The sequence below is a fragment of the Eumetopias jubatus genome, unplaced genomic scaffold (assembly GCF_037043125.1).
Source record: "Eumetopias jubatus isolate StellerSeaLion01/CBP00866 unplaced genomic scaffold, mEumJub1_p1.0 scaffold_8, whole genome shotgun sequence".
Lineage (NCBI taxonomy): Eukaryota > Metazoa > Chordata > Mammalia > Carnivora > Otariidae > Eumetopias > Eumetopias jubatus.
The window spans coordinates 24,075,373-24,096,923 of NW_028274814.1; the positions used below are offsets into that span (position 1 = coordinate 24,075,373).

The 21,551-nt window shown below is 36.9% G+C and overlaps 1 protein-coding gene across 2 annotated transcripts in view; it reads left to right on the top strand.

Annotated features, from left to right (window-relative positions):
- Positions 1-1,011: 1,011 nt before the first annotated feature.
- The window catches only part of UPF2 (UPF2 regulator of nonsense mediated mRNA decay), a 107,028-nt gene continuing 86,488 nt past the window's right edge, over positions 1,012-21,551 (top strand). For both annotated transcript variants that reach the window (XM_028114686.2, XM_028114688.2), the window contains exons 1-4: positions 1,012-1,076; positions 6,411-6,790; positions 10,162-10,941; positions 20,511-20,671. In XM_028114686.2, coding sequence (XP_027970487.1) covers positions 6,429-6,790; positions 10,162-10,941; positions 20,511-20,671 — 1,303 coding nt within the window. In that variant the 5' untranslated portion in view covers positions 1,012-1,076; positions 6,411-6,428. The remainder of the gene's footprint in view (positions 1,077-6,410; positions 6,791-10,161; positions 10,942-20,510; positions 20,672-21,551) is intronic.

Below are 21,551 nucleotides of genomic sequence, written 5' to 3' on the forward strand. Positions count from 1 at the left end.
AGTTGACTTGGTTTCGCAATCGGAAGAAATGACTAGCCAACTTTTTAAACAAGTGATTACATTCAGTAACTCAGGGAGGTCATTTAATTTTAATTTTTTTTTTTTTTTTTAATTTGCTTGCTACGACAGGGTACTTTCTAAGATCCTTGAGAAAAACCTTTCTTCTTCATTCTGGGTTTTTATGTCGAACAACTAAAAAAGTGCTTCTGGAAATTCCCCCACGGGACTTTCGGAGTCTTTCTAGGGCACTCTTTAAATCTAGACCCATTCCTAACCAACTTCTACTTTCCCCACCAGCCATATTCTTTGGCTTCTCCAGTTTTCAACTTCCTAAATCTTCAACCTCACCCCTCAAATTAGCCCAATCAAACTTTCCCTTCTTAGACCTCTCCCTTACGTTCGCTCCAGGAAACTCCCCTGAGAATCACGTGGCCAAACTTGTCCTTAATGGCGCTCCGTAATTCTCCTACTGTTCCACCGCCCTTCCTTACCTCCTGTTAGCTCCGCCCCACCCCATTCTAGCTCCCCCCTTCGAATCCCCCAAGTGCCTGCGCCTGCGCATCTCCAATTTAGGCGCTTTCCCTTTCCTGGCGACCAATCCACTTCCTGCCTTCGGTCCTTGGAACACTCCTCCCCTCTGCTGGGGACCTGACTTGAGGTGCTGGTTGTGGCTGCCCTATTCATTGCCTGTCTGAAAAACTCGCTCTTCTCATCTGATGGACGATTTGAACCAGCCTGTATGTGTGTCGCACCTGTCTGAGCCTTTGCTCGCGATCCGTCACTCCATGGTTTAGCTAAGGGCATCGATATGCCGGGGGAACGGAGACCCGGACAGTTTTCGATCAGGCATGCGTGCGAACAGCTTTTTCCTTTCCTCCTCCCTCCGCCCCGCCCCCACTCGCAGCCTGGCCGCGCTGGTGAGTGGCGGGCGGGAGGGCCGGCGGGCGGAGGGAGGAGGGGGAGCTGAGGGAAGGCGGGCCCTCGGCTGCGAGATAGGTGGGGGGAGGGGAGGGGAGAGCCCGAGCGCTGGAGTTGGTGCTGGGAAACCCGGGGCTAATGTTGACAACAGGCTCGAGGTGAGTCCCGGGGAACCTCCTTCCCCTCCGCTCCAACGATCGGGAGGAAGCGGGGCTGGGGGGCACCGGCCTGGACTCCTACTCCCTGAGGGACCCAAGAGCCGACTCCGCACCTCAGCGCTCCGGGGGCGGCGAGCACTAGACGGACCGCAGCTCCGGCGTCGTCCTCCTCAGACCCCTCTCCCCGAGGCGCCCATGAACGCGGGCGCCCCCGGCCCGGGGCACACATGAGGGGCGGTCGAGGGGGTGTCTGCCCCACATGCCCGGGCTGGGCCTCGGGGCTGAAGGCGGGCAGCCTGCTGTGGCGGGGTGAAGGTGTTTGGGGGTGTGGAGTAGAGCGAGGGGAGGTTGGGGAAAGCTCTTCGGGAGCCGGGAGGGAAGCGAGGGCGAGGAAGTGGGGAGGGTGCGTGTGTGGGAGGATGTAGAGTAGGGAGACCAGCCGGAGAGTCCCGGTCTCGGGTGGTGAGGGAGTGTGGGGTGAGAAGTTGGGGTTGGGGCAAGGATGGTCTGCGAAGGTGACCGTGGGTACCCGTAGGAAGGGGAGTTGTGGCGGGGAAGCGTGTGGGGTATGGGAATGTGCAGCAGGAGCAGGGGTTTGTGGGAGATGTGTGTGGAGGGGAAGGGGTTTCGGTGTTGGGGAATGGTGGGCAGGGGTTATTTGGTTTACTTCTTTTTAGTCACATAGGCTGAGGGTTCTTCGCTCTGCCTTCATCCCAGGGCTCCCTAGTATTTACTCTCGTTGGTACTTTTGAACTGAGATCGTCATCACACGGTATTTGGTCGTCAGGTTGGCCAGGCAGAGACAGCTTACGATTTGGGGGGTACACACCGAACCGCACCATCAGCTCTCCTGCTTTTTTAGAAGCTGTATATAATGATGCATCAGACCAAAGTAAAACTGTCACTCACCCTTATCATTTATCGTAGTTTTTAGGTGTTTATTAAAAACTGTGCGACTCATCAAGAAAACCAGTTTTGAACTCTGGTGAAATTTGTAAAAACTTTGAACGAGTCTTTGGTATTAAGGACTTTTTATAAAGCCACAGACTGGGAGATCTCTAAAGCCCCCGTGCGGTTCTGCCCTTAGGTCATTTTGAATAACACAGAATTAAAAGGTAAAACAGCATTGTGTTCCTCTTGAGTATTTTCAGAGCAGTCTGATTGTGATTTCATACATAGTCCATATGGTACTTTGCTAGAGGACTATCTTTAAAAGGGAAACACCCTTACTCTGCACTCTGTTCTCCGGTACACTCCATTGGTACCTGTCTTTGCTCATGAAGTAGTTTAACTTTCTTTTGGACATTCAGAATATATTTAGAAAACCAAATAAAATATACAGCCCAAGGGCCAGGGCACTACTTGGGAAGCTAGGAAGGTAAGGTTTTAAAACATGGCTTCCTTTTAAGGACTGGCTGTAATTGTATCAGTAATTTGTAAGAACTAATGATATTCCAATAAAAAGATCACTAATATTTATCTTGATTATTTTGAGATGAAATCTATTTAAAATTCTAGTTTTTACTTGAAAAAGTTTTTGAAATAGTTCGGTAAAATATTTGGCTGTTTATTAAAAGCATGGACTATCAAAATATTTCAAAGAAATTTTAGCATTTCACTAAATACAGTTTAATTGACAGTACAAATGCATGTGGATCCAAATTAGGTTGTTTGTATATTTTGTTTGGCTTTTAAAATCTTCAGTCAGGGTATATAGTGGAGAAGAGAACTGGACAGTGAGCCTTGACCCAGCCATTAAACTAGTGTAATCGGGCAGGTCACTCCTCTGCTGCCCTGTCATTGTAAAAATTGAGAATTGGAGTAAAGTCTAGTAGTCCTGATTCTAAAAAAAATCTCATCTTCCAATGAACTTTTCAGTGTTTCGTGTGAAAGAATAAACGTTTATTGAATGCCTTCTTGATACTACCTTCTATGTTAGTAGATTAAGAATTCTGTAGGAGAGGTAGCAGTACCTCCATTTTGTCAATGATTAGACTCAGAGTTAAGTTGCCCGGTTCCCATAGCTAGCAGGTTGCAGAGTTGGGATGCAAACTTAAAGTCTGACTTCAAAGCCTATATTGTTTTCACATGTTGCATTGCTGGTCTTTACATATCTCATATTTTTTGTTCCCTGAAATTTAGTTTGAAGTGTACTTTGGGTATGTTTTTAATACAAGGATGAAGTGATTCAAAGAATGTATCAGTACCATGATTTAAGAGTCTTATTGAGAATCTGTTTTTTTATGTTTTAGAGCAGGATCAATTCATGAGTGCCTACTACAGTTTGATACAGTAAGCACTTAAACATTTATTGAATAAATGAATGCTGTAGAGAGTCACAAAAGTTTAGGAGACTCTGTTAAGCTAATACATGATCCTTTATGAATTTGTAAGATTCCAAGTGAATTTAATGTTTTTATAGAACTTAAAATTACCTTCATAAATGAGACATTACTTGTAAATTTTTAGGCTATTCTTACTGTCTGTAGTTCCTTGTATCATTGAAGTGTTGCTTGTTGATAAACTTCACTTCAGAAAATACCAGCTCTCTATATAAAGAGTATTATTTTTTTGTGCATAATGACAAATATCCCTAAGTAAGATCGTATTGTTACGTTAGGAATTATCTTATCCCTGTATGTTTTAGCTAGTGTCTGCCAAAAGTTAAAAAAGTGATATAAAAACTGCTTAGCCATTATCAGGGACTCTTTCTATTCAGATACATAATTCTATGATTTGTCAGTATCTATAATCAAGTCTTCCACCTCACAGTTTGGTACTCTCAAGGTTCTTAATGATTTTAGTTGAGAGTATGGGTTCAAATTCCAGCTCTGTCACCAGCTGTGGAGGCCTTGGTCAAGTTACTTGGTCAAGTCTCAGTTTACTCATTTATAAAATAGGGAAAATAATACCCACCTCATAAAGATTTTAGTATTAGATGAGATAATGTATGTAAGATGTTTACTGTGGGGCCAGTGAGTGGTAGCTATGAGTATTTTCTTTTTAAAAGTTTGCTTGCTTTAGGGCATGGTTTTTTCACATTAAAGGTGGGTATTTGAAGCTGCTACGCTTCCCAGATAACATAAATGTTAACACTGCCTTGCCACGCAAATAAGTAGTTCTGCCCTTTCGTGTTTTAATGATTGCTTAAACAGGATTAGCAGCTTTTTTTCTTGAGTTCCACTATTGAGGTTAACTGAAGCCTTTGGGTGTCACTGTTAAAATAAATGCATAGATTGTAGGGGTGCCTGGGTGGCTCAGTCGGTTAAGCGGGTAAGTGTCTGCCTTTGGCTCAGGTCTTGATCCCAGGGTCCTGGGATAAAGCCCTGCAACGGGCTCCCTCCTCAGCGGGGAGCCTGCTTCTCCCTCTCCTCCCTGCTTATTCTCTCTCTCTCTCTCTCTCTCTCTCTCTCGCTCGCTCTCTTGCTATCTTTGTCTTTCTCTCTTAAATAAATAAATAAAATCTTAAAAAAATTAAATGCATAGAATGTGAACCTGGAGGAGAATCAGAGTAAAAGAGAAAAAGAGAAAGGAAAAGGTGGTTGAGAGAAGATAGAGTGTTGCTTGTGCCTCCAAAAATTACTTAAAGTGCTTCTATTGGCCTAGGTTTTCTTTCTGTGATAACATTTTATTGGAGTGCTGACATAAATGCATTGTGTTTATAAAATATTTATTATTGCAAATGTTTTGTGTGCTAATGTAGTTTTTATTGCTGTAACTTAAAATCTGTATTTGAAAATTATTAAGAATACGGTGTATATTTTTAGCTTTTAATAAAAAATTAGGAAGTTTAAATAATTTAATTCTGTATTTCTTAAATAGAAAGTATTTTGATTTTCTCATATACAATTTTCAGATTTAGGACTTAAAACATGAAGCACTACCCATAAAAGAAATTATATTAGAACACTAGTTCTAAGAGAGTTTTATTTTTAGGAAAGAAAAAATGCTGAATTTTGCTGGGAAATACAGTTTTTTGTTCCAGTTTATTTCCAGTTAACTGTATAGAGCCTGTACTATAGACGAGTGTTATCCAGTAGAACTTTCTGTGACAATTAAAATATTCTGTGCACTGTCTGTTGTGGTAGCCACTAGTCTTTTGGAATTGAGCACTTGAAATATGGGTAGTGACTGAAGAACAAAATTTCAAACTCTTTAATTAATTTTCATGTATTTAATTAATTTTCATGTAAGTAGCCTCATGTGGCTAGTGCAGTGTTTTTCAGCTGGTGGTGATTTTGTCCTCAAGCAACATTTGGCAATGTCTGGAGTAGTTTTTCGTTGTCAAAACTGGGGAGATACTGCTGGCACCTCCTTAATAGAGAAGGCAGGGATGCTGTTAAATGTATAATGCACAAAATAGTGTTACTACCTCCCCACCCAAAACCCCCAAAGAGTTATTTTGCCCGAAATGGTAATAGTGCTAAGGCTGAGAAGTCCTGATCTTGTGGCTACTGTATTGGCAGATAGAGACAATATACAGATGTTGTAATCATCATTATGTTTATTTATAGATTAATTTTGACTGATACTAATGGAAAGATTAAAAATCTAGTATAATTTGAGATAGTTGATGGTTTCTGATTTGAAAGTTTGATAAGGTTAGAATGATAATGTGAAGGGCGCCTGGGTGGCTCAGATGGTTAAGCGTCTGCCTTCGGCTCAGGTCATGATCCCAGGGTCCTGGGTTTGAGTCCCGCATCGAGCTCCCTGCTCCTTGGGAGCCTGCTTCTCCCTCTGCTTCTCTCTCTCTCTCTCTCTCTCTCTCTGTCTCTCATGAATAAATAAATAAAATCTTTAAAAAAAATGATAATGTGAAATCCATCTTCTGTTGTCTATTTTGTTAGTTCATTTATAGGAGGCAAGAGCTCGTTTATGTTCCAACTTAAAAACTTCTGTTCCATGTTGTGTGAAATATGTCACCAGCATCTCCTAACGGATGTGAAATGTTGGGATTAAAACCGATTGAAAATATTCTCAGATACATACTGAAGTATTTATGATTGAATGTTACGTTTTGTAGTTGATAATGGTTGAATTTGGGCAGTGAGTATGGAGGTTGGTTATATTGTGCTCTCTACTTTTGTTTATGTTTCAGTTTTTCCTTAGTAAAAAGTAAAAAAGTACTTAGGTGAGGCATAACCCAATAATGATAGAATGTGGAATGTGACCAAGAAATTATTTTATCACAGAAATAGTGTTTATTTTGCATGCATTTATTTAATCTTCCACAACAATTGCATTAATGTGTTCTGTTTAAAAAACAGTTTCACATCTAAAAGTCACTGCATTTACAATACTACAAAGAATACTGACGTTCTTTTATTCTTACAGATTGTTCTGGGTAACATAATGCCAGCTGAGCGTAAAAAGCCAGCAAGTATGGAAGAAAAAGAAACTTTACTAAACAACAAGGAAAAAGACTGTGGTGAAAGGCGGCCAGTGAGCAGCAGGGAGAAACCAAAAGATGAGATCAAGCTTACTGCCAAGAAGGAGGTTATTAAGGTCCCTGAAGATAAAAAGAAGAAACTGGAAGAAGATAAGAGAAAAAAAGAAGACAAGGAACGAAAGAAAAAAGAAGAAGAAAAGGTGAAGGCAGAGGAAGAATTAAAGAAAAAAGAGGAAGAAGAAAAAAAGAAACATGAAGAGGAAGAGAAAAAGAAGCAAGAAGAGCAGGCAAAACGTCAGCAAGAAGAAGAAGCTGCCCAGTTGAAGTAAGAACATTTATTATTGATATGAAGGAATGGGAAGATTGTAATATTAGGAAAGCAGTGATTGTTTGGATTCAGACTTCTGGGGTGCACTTCAACGAGAGTGTCTTCAGTTACTCGTTCTGTTATTTTCAGTGACTAGAGGCATGCTTATGATGCTTTAATTGCTCATTTTAAACGTAATTAAATTAATTCATAATTAAATAATAAAGGTATCTTTAATACGTTTTTTTTGGGTGTAGGGTAATCTGGATGGTTTTTGATTTTTTGATTTTTATTTATTTATTTATTTTAAAGATTTTATTTATTTGAGAGAATGAGGGAGAGAGGGCATGGGGGGGAGGGTCAGAGGGAGAAGCAGACTCCCCGCTGAGCAGGGAGCCCGATGCGGGACTCGATCCCGGGACTCCAGGATCATGACCTGAGCCGAAGGCAGTCGCTCAACCAACTGAGCCACCCAGGCGCCCTGTTTTTGATTTTTTTAAAAAGCTTTTTTTTTCATGGCCTCGGTTTTAAGTTGAAAGTCTTTAGTTCTTAATGGCTATTATTTGCTGAATTCTTAATATGTGCTAGGCACTACAAAACGTATCAGCACATATCCTAAAGGCAGTCCTAATAATCCTCATTTGACAGATTAATAAAATGAAATTTGAAGAGGTTACAATAAACAGTGGAGTGGCTGGGTTTTTTGAACCTAGCCAACTTTAAAAATTTGTCCTTAAAAAGAATTCTATAATGCCTCCCATTCTTATTTTCATCTAAATCTATTTTTAGGGGTCCCTGGGTGGCTCAGTTGGTTAGGCGTCTGCATTTGGCTCAGGTCATGGTCCCAGGGTCCTTGGATCAAGCCCCATGTCTGGCTTCCTGCTCAGCAGGGTGTCTGCTTCTCCCTCTGTTCCTCCCCCTGTTCATGCTTGTGCTCATGCACAGGCGTGTGCCCTCTCTCTTTCTGAAATAAAATCTTTAAAAAAGAAAGAAAAGAAATCTATTTTTAACCTTGTAAATCTATATAAGTAGTATAATGACCTGGCGAAAAACAAGGTAGTCCTCAGGAAATCTACTAGGATGTAGCACGAGTGACAACTGTTGAGTAGCATGGGCTCTTCTCTCCATATATATGTGATTTAAAAAACTTTGCGAACATGAATTTTCATGGATCTCTAGAACAGCTCAACCACCTACTCGCCTACCAAAGTTCTTTAGCCCTTCTGTTTTTAGAGAGGTACTGGAGCCTTAGGTTTGGAAGGCAATAGTAGAGGCCAGTTTGGGAATATTCAGAGCCATGATTCTTGAGAGTTTCTTGCTTATATTTTACTTTAAAAAAAAAATTCACAAGAAGCTGTGGACCACACAGAAGGAGGCAGGTACAAAATGAGATTGCTGTTAAATGTGAATGTAAAAAGAACACTGCATTTTAAGACTTATGAAAAAAAGAACATAATGTATTTCACTGATTATTTTATATTAATTACATGTTGAAATTAAACTTTTAAGTTTATTGTGCTAAAAATGTATTCAAATTAATTTTAAAATATTCACAAGGATATTCAATTTCACTGTTACTTTTGTTCCTCCCTCTACCCTAGTACAGAAAGAACAAGAAAAACCCAAACAAACCACAGACAAACAAACAAAAACCCAAACCATCAGACTCCCAACTTAATGGGAAAAATTCAAACATATGCAAAAAACAAAAGAATAACAAACCAGTCCTCCCAAGCCCCACACCGCCCTATCTACCCCACTTTTTTCCCCTGGAGTACTTTAAAGCTTCATTATTTCAATGGTAAATATTTCATTTATGTATCTTAAACTGTTTTTATTGCAGATGAAAATGGACTTATTTAAAGAATATACATAATGAGTTATTCTTTCTTAAAGTGTGCTCTCACTGCTAATCCTTTATTTGTGTGCGGCTGGGAGACTTCCAAGGGATATTCACATGTCTGTGTTCCGTGTTAACTTATTGTGGCTTTTAGTTGAAAAATCATAGAAGGGTAGCTCAGGGATGGTTATCTCTGAAAGATGAAAATTTGTTTTTTAGAAATTTATATTTTTAAAGTTACATATTTTGGTATCTCAGAAGCCTCAAAGTCAAGATTGTCCCTACCTTCCTGCTCCTGCTCAAGTTATTTTACTACTTTTGCAATTTAAACATGTTCCATCTTTTTTTTTTTAAAGATTTTATTTATTTATTTGAGAGAGAGAGAATGAGAGATAGAGAGCATGAGAGAGAAGAAGGTCAGAGGGAGAAGCAGACTCCCTGCCGAGCAGGGAGCCCGATGCGGGACTCGATCCTGGGACTCCAGGATCATGACCTGAGCTGAAGGCAATCGCTTAACCAACTGAGCCACCCAGGCGCCCCCATCTTTTTTTTTTTTTAAAGTTCAGCCCCCCAGAATACTTTTATTTATTTATTTATTTTGTTAACCCTTATTTTTGTACGTATATAAGTTTTTCTTTCTTTAAAATTTTGGGAGGCACTTCCTTCATATTCCATCTTTTAATTTTTTTTTCAGGATAAACTGTTAACCTTTTATTAAAGGAGTTTTATCTTACAGTTATCTTCTAGTTCCTTTCCAGATTTTCTTAATTACACTTGAATTTTAAGACCCAAACTGAGAAAGGTGCTTTATTAGAGGTTTGGTTAAACCTGAAGTATGGAAAAGTACTTAAATATCAAAACATTTTTATTGCATTCTTTTTATAAACACTGTTCTTTAAAGTATTCTTTGTGGACATTTTTTTTTTCTATATTCCCAATGCTTTTATCTGTTTTAGGTCTTATATCCTATTTTATATTATTTTATATTTTTCATATTACACATTGTGTTTAATCCATTTACTTTTGCAGCTTTATTGAGGTAGAATTGACAAAAGTGTTTTATCCATTTAGTTTGCTAGTTGACAGAATGATTTTTGCTCTAGTTATTCAGAATCATCCACTCTGCCACATTTCGTATTTTCAGTATACCGGGTTTTCATTGTCTTAAGTCATTAATAAAATGTCTTTAGAAGTTGGAAAAGGGGTGCCTGGCTGGCTCGGTCGGTATCGCGTGCAACTTTTCATCTCAGGGTTGTGAGTTTGAGTCCCATGTGGGTGCAGAGATTGCTTAAAAACAAAATCTTAAAGTAAGGGTACCTGGATGGCTCAGTCGGTTAAGTGTCCAACTCCTGGTCAGGTCTTGATCACAGGCCGTGAGTTGAAAAAAATATTTTAAAAAAAGTAGGAAAAGGTTTTTTGCTTGTTTCATTTCTTTGGGATGCTGATGCTTATATGATTATGTTTTCATTGTCTTTCACTTTTATGAAATTTGTCAGTGATTCTTCAAAATATACAAGGTATTTTATTTACTTGTTTGTTTTTTATATAGAGAGAAAGAGGAATCCCTTCAGCTTCATCAGGAAGCCTGGGAACGACATCAGTTAAGGAAGGAACTTCGTAGCAAAAACCAAAATGCTCCAGACAGCCGGCCAGAGGAAAATTTCTTTAGCCGCCTAGACTCAAGTTTGAAGAAAAATACTGCTTTTGTCAAGAAACTAAAAACTATTACAGAACAACAGAGAGACTCCTTGTCCCATGATTTTAATGGCCTAAATTTAAGCAAATACATTGCAGAAGCTGTAGCTTCTATTGTGGAAGCAAAGCTAAAAATATCTGATGTGAACTGTGCTGTGCACTTGTGCTCTCTCTTTCACCAGCGTTATGCCGACTTTGCTCCATCACTTCTTCAGGTTTGGAAAAAACATTTTGAAGCGAGGAAAGAAGAGAAAACCCCTAACATTACCAAGTTAAGAACTGATTTGCGTTTCATTGCAGAATTGACAATAGTTGGGATTTTCACTGACAAGGAAGGTCTTTCCTTAATCTATGAACAGCTAAAAAATATTATTAATGCTGATCGGGAATCCCATACTCATGTTTCCGTGGTGATTAGTTTCTGTCGACATTGCGGAGATGATATTGCTGGACTTGTGCCGCGGAAAGTGAAGAGTGCTGCAGAGAAGTTTAATTTGAGTTTTCCTCCTAGTGAGATAATTAGTCCAGAGAAACAACAACCTTTCCAGAATCTTTTAAAAGAATACTTTACATCTTTGACCAAACACCTGAAAAGGGACCACAGGGAGCTTCAGAATACTGAGAGACAAAACAGGTGATTTTCAAATATTTCTCAGAATTGAGAATTTATTTTGGAGCTCATACTTAAAAATTTTTAAAGTCTTCATGCCACTGAAAGAACTTATGGAAAAGGGCTCATTGCAGGTGATTTCTTAACATTTCCAGGAGAATTTCAAAGTACCAGTCTAAGTACTCATGTTTAAATGGGAGTCTATGATAGATTTTGTTTCTGAATTTAAAAGACAACTGGCAAGTATATGGTGATTTTTACTATGTGGATGTGTTTTCTTCCTGTGATTTAAAAAACTCCTTAATGTTGAGGGCTAAATTTTCTTTTTCTGTCACTTTAACTTACCTGCTATTATTTTTGTGTGTTTTGTTGTGCCCTCTCTATAACAGCTTTGCTTTCATTGTTTTGTATCTTAATTTATTGATGTCACTGTTGATACTTGTTCTTCTTAGAAAATGAGTCATTATCAGTGGTGTTTTAGATCAGAAATGAGGAAAATAGTGCAACAAATTAGATGTGAAAAAAAATTTCTCGAATGCTACTGTGTAAAGTGCGTTAACAGGAGTCTTTCTCCTGGGACCATCCATTTAAAGTTTCAAGGAATAATGTGGAATAATGTATGTGCCTGTGGTAATTAGTGAAGATATCTGATTAAGGGGCCACCTTTGATTGTTACAAGATACTACTGTGTAGCCTCTGTACCTAGGAGGCATCAATAAGAAGTTGATGTAGTTGGTGGGCAGTAGGTCAACTTTTATGGAGGGTGGATTTGGAGGAGGGCTGAGGGAGTACAGAAAGGAGGCAACAGCAGTAGCGTTTGGCTGAGTACTTTGCACCTATTTAAAATGCATGGTTATGAGTCTGAAATTGCTATTTTTCAAGAATTAGTATGGGAGGGTATGGATTTCCATAAACCTGCTGGTTTAATCAGAAGGTGATTGACTTAACTAGGAGCGAAGACTGTAGTAGTGTGGTTAGCTTTACGTCAGGATAGGTCCACAGACTGACTAAACCATGATGGTTGAGGGTCACTCAAGACGTGAGAGTTTAAGATGGCAGTGGTGTTCCTCAGGGTTTCTTTTTTTATTTTTTAAAAACAAAGATCTTTGTTGTGTGCTTTTGAATAGTGAGGACTGTTTTAAACTTTGAATAGGCAACTTCAGGGTGTATTTATGTAGTCAATAATGAGTTTAAGCAGAAAATAGTGGCCTCTATTAATAATTCTCACATATTTAAGGTTTCTTAATTATGACTTAAGAGTGTTTTGTCATTTTCCTAGTCTTTTTCTTTTTTCCGGTCTGTTCTACCTAATACCTCACGGCTGATTTTTGTAGTATGCCTTGATTACTTTTTATCATCTACTTTAGGGGTTTTGTGTGTGTGTTTACTTCTGATTGGCCTCACAGAAGCTTAGAGGGTAGAGTCTACAATGACTTAATCCAATCACCTTTCCAGTGCAGGAGTCCATTTTACAGATTATCTGACAGATAAAGTATTCTTTCTTTGAAAGTGCCCTTCCAATGTTGGCACACCTACTTACTAGGAATTCAAGCTGAAATTTAACTCCCCATAAAATGGTTCCCTTCAATTTACTTCTTTTTTCTGGTACCAATGGAATAAAGCTGCTTAAGGTGGGGGTCCATGACTGTTTACCTATTCATAATGAATTAAGTATAGGAACAGACTAAACATTTAGACATCTTTTATAGCAATTTTTTATAGTCCTGATATTGTTACTGTGTTTTATAAAAGTGTCTGCAGTGATTAGAAAAAAAAAATTCCTTTACCACAGATAGTTTGAGAAACACTGACGTGGGACATGTCTCTTCTTTCATACCCATGATAATATCTCAAATATTTGCAGACAGCCAGGATGTTTCCTTTTCATCTTCTCAAGGCTTAACACCTCCTGTTCCTTCAGTTTGTTCCATGATTTCCACATGACTATCCTTAGGACATTTGTTTTGGATGCATTTTTTCCTGCCTGTAACCTCAAATTCCATTACTTTTTATAGCTGCCTTGTCATTCTTTTGCCTGTTTGTGAGCTTATATATACCTAAAGATTAATTTCTCAAATGAACTGCTGCCAAACCAGTTCTTCACCTTGAACTAGTGGAAATTATCTCTTAAACCTGAATGCAGACTTACCTCTTTTAACTTTATTTAGTTTTTGGCATATTACTTTATCCTAATGATAATTTTGAACATTGATTATGTTATTATCTGCTGTATGTATTATTATGTACTTATCTGCTGGTTACATTCAGCTTTGATAAGCAGACCTGTTCTTTAATATTATTCAAGTCACCATGAAAATTTTGAATGGGATGTAATGTTAAGAGCATGGTTTTGTGGCCTTTACCTAGAAACTTTTACTCATTTAAATACAGAGCTGTTGGGGCGCCTGGGTGGCTTCAGTCGTTAAGCGTCTGCCTTTGTCTCAGGTCATGGTCCCAGGGTCCTGGGATGAGGCCTACGTTAGGCTCCCTGTTCAGCGGGAAGCCTGCTTCTCCCTCTCCCACTCCCCCTGCTTGTGCTCCCTCTCTTGCTGTGTCTCTCTCTCTAATAAATGAATAAAATCTTTAAAAAACAAATAAATCCAGAACTGTTAACCTGTGGTTATAATTAGAGGAGGTTATTTACCTAGTATAAATTGATCTTAGCATTGTAGCAGTCATTTTATCATGGGATTGTCTACTTAGATGTAATAATTTGGGAGATGGGAAAATATATATATATATTTTTTAAGATTTTATTCATTTATTTGACAGAGAGAGAGAAAGAGCACAAGCCAGGAGACGGAGAGGGAGAAGCAGGCTCTCCGCTGGAGCAGGGACCCTAATGCAGGGCTCGATCTCAGGACCCTGGGATCATGACCTGAGCTGAAGGCAGCCACTTAACCGACTGAGCCACTCAGGCGCCCCGGGAGATGGGAAAATCTTAATCACAATATAGAAAATAATTGCATATGGGTTAATAAATAACGCATACCTTAGGATAGCTTCAAATTGAGCAGCCTCTATAGTATAGATTTGAATACCTGACTGACCAAGAAGACATGAGGATTAGTGCAGAGTCCCTTGGCCTAGTATTAGTACATTACATTGTACTGTTAAAATGATCAGTTCCCCAAAGTTTCCCCCTCCCAGTCATTATCCAGTAGGGGTTTTGAGATTATTCTGCATCATGGGAATAATTGGGAACAGTAGCTTTTCCCTGTAAGGTTTCTCTTAGGCATGGAAATGCTGGAAATTTAAGTGCCAAGCTAGCAGATATTCAAGACTCATGTAGTTAAATTACTTTAAGCCTTTATTCAATATCTTAGTAATGACAGTTTAAAAAAAACACCCAAATACATTCTATTTTCAGTCTTTGAGTCCTAAATGCTTTAGGTCATTGTAATTAGCTTCGGAGATGGCACTATTCATAGAGGTTGGGAAGGCTTCCTCTGTACTCATTAACGTCTATACTTAAGATTTCTTTCAACCAATTTATAAAAATAGAATAATAAAATCTCTGGTATTTTCTAAAAGACACTAATGAATGAATGAAGACAGTGACTGCGTAACACCTGTTGAGTCTTAGTTAGCTGTTCTTTTCTCATGTTACCTGGGCTGGTACTACAGGTATTAGGTAGCTAGTTCTGTTTCGAAGGCCCTGAGAGAGTTGTAATTATAAGCAAGTAATACAGCTGACCCTAGGTTTGGTGAATTCTTATAAATTGACCTTATCAGCTTTTTGTACTTCAAAGAATTTTTAAAATATATTTTGGTTAAATGATTGATCCTGGGGAGTTATAATTAATATTTAAACATTTGAAAATAGTAACTTCGTCCAGTTTAGAGTTAATAGCTTTACTTGGTAGGTTTTGCTTTTTATAATGTTCAGTGCTCTTACTTTATACTTAAAATGCTTTGTGCTGTGAGATATTATTCTCAGTGAGGTAATATGACCTATTTTTTGGCATTTAATAAAAATTGAAGAAATAATTTAATTTTTATTAGATAAAATTTAATTATGTAACAGTTTGTTTCTTGCAGTAGTGAAATCATGAATTCGTATATTAAGTCAATTCTTACTTGAATAATTTTGAAGTGTCTTGATTCCTTTCTTTCTCCCTAACTGGTGGGAATGGTGGCAAAAATTTCTTTTTTCAGAATTAGGACCTTACGATTGCATGTTCTGAGAGCACCAAGTGGTTTGATTGAAAGTATAGAAAAAAAATACAAGTAGAATGTAGGCTTTCCCTGTTGTTAATAAAATCGGAGATATCTTTCATTACTGCAAATTCATGAGGTATTACTTTGCCATTGTTGAAACTTAAAAGCGCATTAATGTAAAATTAAGTAGTGTTGCTTTTACCTTCCACTTCCCTTCCAGGTAAGTTGTACCTTGCCTTTACAGGTGGAATGTTTGATAAATTGTGTAGTATTTAAGCACTATTAAGATGTTCTGTCACTGTACGTTAGACTCAACGAGGCTTTAACAATTTTGTAAGTACTCTAAAATTGCTACATCTTTCCTGAAATTATCTCAATGACTTTGACAGTTATTTAATAAATATTTGAGTACAGTTATGGTTACTATCCTGTAGTGTGTTTTCATACAAGATTATAAGACATCCATAACCAAATTCTAAAATGAAACCAAAAGAAAATTTAATTCGCTTGAAAATTTACAAATTGCTAAAGGAGATAAAAAGTAAAACCTAGTAGTTTTTCACGGGTCTGCTTCATGATTATTTTTTCAAGATTTTGGCCATGTGTTCTGTTATTTTGCATGACTGTATAAGGTCAGAGCTAAAATGGATTTTCTGTGTTCTTGCCAAGATTTTTTTTTCTTTTTAATTTGGCTAATATAAGATCAAATAATATTTGGCATTGAAGTTCTTGCCCTTTTTACAGTGGGCTGTGGCATTTTTTTTCCCTCGTTAAAATAACTGTTGTACATTGATCAAGTGCATCAAATGTATCATCTTAATTGATCCTCATAGTACCCTTGAAAGAAATACCTCTATTTTGAAGGTGATCAGATCTAGGGATTAAAGAGCTTGCCCATTGTGTCTTATATAGCAAGTGACAGATCCAGTTCTTTCATACCTCTTCATACTGTATTTTTCACAATTTCCATATTACTCATCTTCCATCTGCATTTAGTATTTGTACTTGATTTTAAGGTATCTAGTAAATACAGTAGCCACTCAGTGCTTACCAAGTCAGATGCAAACAGAAGGACCCAAAAGAATATAAAATAAACACCCCAGTGTGAGAAGGCTTGCCTTTGTTATATGTATTTGAGAGACATTCTAATTTCAGTATAAGGTACCAAGTGGATAATTTTAATTTGGGAGGCAGTATAGTCCAATAGTTGTGAGCATAGACTCTGGAGCCAGGCTACTTTGGTTCAGATCTTAGATCTGTTATTTACTCAGGTCTGTAATTCTTGGCAAGTTATCTCATATCTCTGTGCTTCAGTTTTCTCTTCTGTAAAATGGAATAACAGCATTCTACGTCTGAGATAAATGTGAACGATGCAGTGAATTCACGTGTAAAAGCATTTTTAATAACAGTATCTGACTCATTGTAAGTAGTAAATGTGAGTTTATTATTTGTACTATATTGCCTGCTTAATCTTCAGAAAGACTTGATGAGAATTTCTCCTGTGCCTTTTCATGATTTTGAAAATGTGTATTTTTAAAATAATGCGAAATAACAGTAAATGATATACAAAATAAAAGAGCAAGAGTGTCAAGCAAGAAGAAAAATTGAAAAAAGGAAAAGAAAACAAAAATGTCTTTTAATACTAGAATTTTTTGAGGCATTTATGACTTTTCTTGTGAGATAGAATGCTCGATTCAAGAATGGACTCTTTGATATTTTCTGTCAGTTTTACAATATTGAATTAGTAATATAAAAAACACTAGAAATCAAAGATTGATGTATCTTAGGATTGCTTCCAGTGATAGCTCATCATCTGGTGAAGGAGGTCTACTATCTTGTATTTTTATTATAATGAATAAGATTTGGAATTAATTTTGTTTTCATTGCTTACTTTTTACGTCTCTAAGATGCTGCCAGTAACTTCCTATTTTACGGTGATGTCATGAGAGGGATTATACTCATTTATAATACATTTAACAATGATACTGATTCAGTGAACTCTGATTATGACAGGGATTGGCAAACTATGGCCCACAGGCCAGATAGACCCACCACTATTTTTTATACAGCTGGTGAGCTAAGAATAAGAATGGTTTTAAATTTTTTGGATGGTTGGAAAAAAATCAGAAGAGTAATATTTTGTGAAATACTAAAATCATATATATGAGTTCAAATTTCAGTATACATAAATAAAGTTTTATTGGAATGTAGTCACGCTCATTTTTTTTATGTATTATCTGTGGCTGCTTTTGTGCCATATCAGCAGAGTTGAGTAGTTGCAACAAAGAACGTTTGGTCTGCAAAGCCTAAAGTACTTATATATGGCCCCTTTGCAGAAATAATTTGTTAACCTCTAATTTATGACCGTCTCAAAAAGAATGGCTTCTATTCAACTTTCTGAATATATCGGCTTCTGAAGAGATTGTAATTAAAATGATATGTGATGAATCATATATTCAACTTGATTTTGCGTAGTGATATATTCCCATGGAATTCTCATAAGAAATTTTGGTGAGATTTACACCAGATAGAATAGGTACTTTGGTCAAATGTGCTGCATAAAGTTTAGTTCCCTCATACAGGTCTTCTAAAAAAGTTAAACTGAAAATCCTTTACGGTGGGCTTCATAAACCTAAAAAACTGCCATATATAGTACAGTCATTAAAAAAATGTTTCATTTTAATTTGATGAGCACCTCTAAATGACTCTAGGGATTTTGAATGTTTGGGTGCCTATGATGCATTTATTTCTCTGCTTGAAATCTGTGTTCTTACTAGGTCCTGTGTGTTTAGTCTGATGTTTAGTCAATACATTAAATAAATGGTCAAGGAAACTATGTAGGACTATATAAGTTTTGTGTATGACAGAACTCTTCCAGTGCCATTTCATTGGTATCTTGTGCTGCTTGCTAAGTTTTTAGTGTAAGATATGATTAGAAAATAAATCTACCAAAATCTAAGCTTTTGTCCTGAGGACTATTCTCACTAGGTAGTAACCTAAGCACATGTAAGTTAAGCAGTTAAGTAAATTAGTGCTGTTAAAAAATTTGATCATGGGATTGAGATTTGGGGGGAGTGTGAGGAGTTACTTCTGGAGCTTCAGAGTTTTAAATTTGTTCTAGGATGACTGGAAAGGAACTGGAATGTGTACAAAGGGAACTGTCATAGAATTAAATCACTTTTAACTGATCGAATGCAAAATCACAGGCAAATGTTTGAAAATGAGATTGATATTGGAAAAAAGACTGTTCCTTTTTTGTTGTGATAAAATAGTCATCACTTTGTTACTGCTTATATATCATAAATTATTAATGAATGTTGTATAACCTAAAAACTGCATGCATGTTCTTCAGATTACTAGAATGTCAGAACTTGTTAGAGAAAGTTCCAGGTTCTCTTATTTTGAGATATTTTCCTGTTTCTTTTCAAGTACTGAAATAATTTTGCATCTTAATTGTCAGTAGAGGTTTTGAAATCTCTTAGGACTGTTATCACTGAACATAATCTGCTATAGAATAAGCTAAGTCTTTATTGACTTAGCATTTTTTCTAATAATAACTGCCGAACATTTTAGAATAGTCTACTTTTGAGTATTTATTTAAACTATTTAATTTTAGTGTCTTTTATCTTCAAAAATGATAAAACTTTTTTTTTTAAGATTTGATTTATTTATTAGAGAGCACAAGCAGGGGGAGCGGCAGGCAGAGGGGGAAGCAGGTTCCCCGCTGAGCAGGGAGCCCTATGCGGGGCTGGATCACAGGACCCTGGGATCATGACCTGAGCCGAAGGCAGAAGCTTAACCGACTGAGCCATTCAGGCGTCCCAAAAATGATATAACTTCTAATTAAAAGTTCTAACAAGCTCACTCATTTGAAGTAATAGTCATTGCTTTCATGAGTTGAGTATTTTTGAATGTTTTGGGTTTAGAATTCATTCACAAAACTTACTGAAAGATTTTTTCCTGTAAAATTAGTTTGAAATAAATGGTTAAAAGAGAAACTATTCTTGTTCATAGAATGATACTAATGTACTTTTAAATTGTAAGAAAATGAGTGAAAATTTTTCATTTTAGATCCCTAATAGGCTGGATTTGAAAAAAGAAGATTGGATTTAATGAATAGTATCCTATGCTTTGATCTACCTTGAGCTTATAATGGGAGCTGATATTCCTGACTTAGAAAATGTTGGCTGGAATGTTACAGCATTTAAACAAAAGTTTATGTGGGTAGCTGTCGGGTAAGATAGGAGAGTTTGGAAATTGTTCCAGCTAAGCCGGGATGAGTAAGTTTAGGCATGGTTTTTCACTTTATTTTCTGTAACTCTTAATAAGATAACATCACCAAAAAACACCTCATTTTCTTCCTTGTTCATAAGAAAACTCAAATGACAAGTAATAAAAAACTTTTAGGGGCGCCTGGCTGGCTCAGTCGTTCAGCGTCTGCCTTCAGCTCAGGTCATGGTCCCAGGGTCCTGGGATCGAGCCCTGCATTGGGCTCCCTGCTCAGCGGGGAGCCTGCTTCTCCCTCTCCCACTCCCCCTGCTTGTGTCCCCCCTCTTGCTGTGTCTTTCTCTGTCAAATAAATAAAATCTTTAAAAAAAAAAAACAACTTTTAAATATTTTGAAAATGACTTAATTTATAATTTACAGTTGGCTTTTTGAAACCTATATTGTATTTGCATTAAGGTTTATAGATTTCACATGTTGCACTACATACGTACTTAGTTATAAATAGATGCAGTTATAGACATCTCAACTATCTGTAGATACAGTAAGGTTTTTACTTCACTGTTCATTTTGAAATTTTTCAGTAGTTCTGCATTTCTAATTATGGGTGGCTTACTAGTGACCTGTTTGTAGAATAGAAGACTAGTTGTATTCTCTGCTCCTGAGATGGCCTGGACTTGCTTTAAGTGTGTTGCTCAATTAATATTTGTTAAATGGATAAATAACCAGTACTTGCACAGTCAACTGAGAATTGGCTGTTTGGAAAATGTGAGCTTTTTCAAAAAATCTTGATTCAAATCATTGTAAAAGTTTAAGGATACTGATTTTTATAACCTGTTGTTTTTGAATGGTTTTTTAGGTATGTTAAGTATTTTTGATTAACTGTATCTGAAGGGAGTATTTTTAACAAAATACTTTTAAAATAACTTTTATTCAGTGGCATTGTTAAATTTTATATTTCTTCAGGCATAGTTAATCACAATATTCTTTGAAGAATTAATGTTGAAATTTAATTGCTTAGGTGAATTTGATTATACTAGTTTTAATTTTCAGATACATCTTGAAAATGTTAATAAAAATAAATTGAAGAAAATCATGCAAAAAGCTTATGTGATAAAATAAAATTTTATGGAACATTCCCAGTGTAACAGTACATGAGCACATGTATTTTGATGAGATTATCAGATTATTTCATCATTTGTTTATAGGCGTATTCTCCATTCTAAAGGGGAGCTAAGTGAAGATAGACATAAACAGTATGAGGAATTTGCTATGTCATATCAGAAGCTGCTGGCAAATTCTCAGTCCTTAGCAGACCTCTTGGATGAAAATATGCCAGATCTTCCTCAAGACAAACCAACACCAGAAGGTAAGATAGCCCTAAAAACATTGAGATTTTTCAATAAGCACTATCACTTATCTTTACTTTGTCAGATGTATATTATTGAAAATTTAAGTTTTAAACATGCCCTTAAAGTGTTTTCAATGAAGAAGTAGTATTAAGACCTAATAAGAACTTCGAAAAGCTAGTATTTGAAATACTCCTATGAATGGAAAAGGCTTTGCACTTAACAGTAATTAACTCATGTGATCTTATGATGCAGTCCTTCAGGTTCTTTTATATTAGGTATCTTTGAATTATATCCAACAGGGGCCTTTTTTTTTTTTTTTAAGATTTTATTTATTAGAACTAGCACGATGTGGGGGGCAGGGAGGAACAGAGCAGGAGGGAGAGGGAGGAAAGAATCTAAGAATCTCAAGCAGACTCTGTGCTGAGCATGGAGCCGGTCACTGAGCTAGATCCTATAACCCTGAGATCATGACCTGAGCCAAAACCAAGAGTCGGACACTTAACTAACCGAGCCACCCAAGTGCTTCCAAACAGGGACCTGTCTTAAACCATACTTGAGGTTATAAGAAGATTCACTTTATTTCTCGTAAGGTGGATTGGATCTTTGGGATTCTAATATTTTTGTATCCTTATTTTTAATCTATTTGTTTTGAATGATACGATATCCTAAATTGTTATTTAGAACTAAAACTTATCTTGGGGTTTTGTGAGATAAATTGTTTATCATTCTGTGAGATGAGTTGTTTTCCATACTATTTCAAAGATGTTTTAAAGTTCCGTTTTGATTGTCCTTAAGTTGATAGGGCTTCTAATACATTAATCTGTCACACCAACTACTTTATATAATAATTTATGTTAGTAGATGTGTTAATGTCTTATTAATCTTCAAGCTATCTGG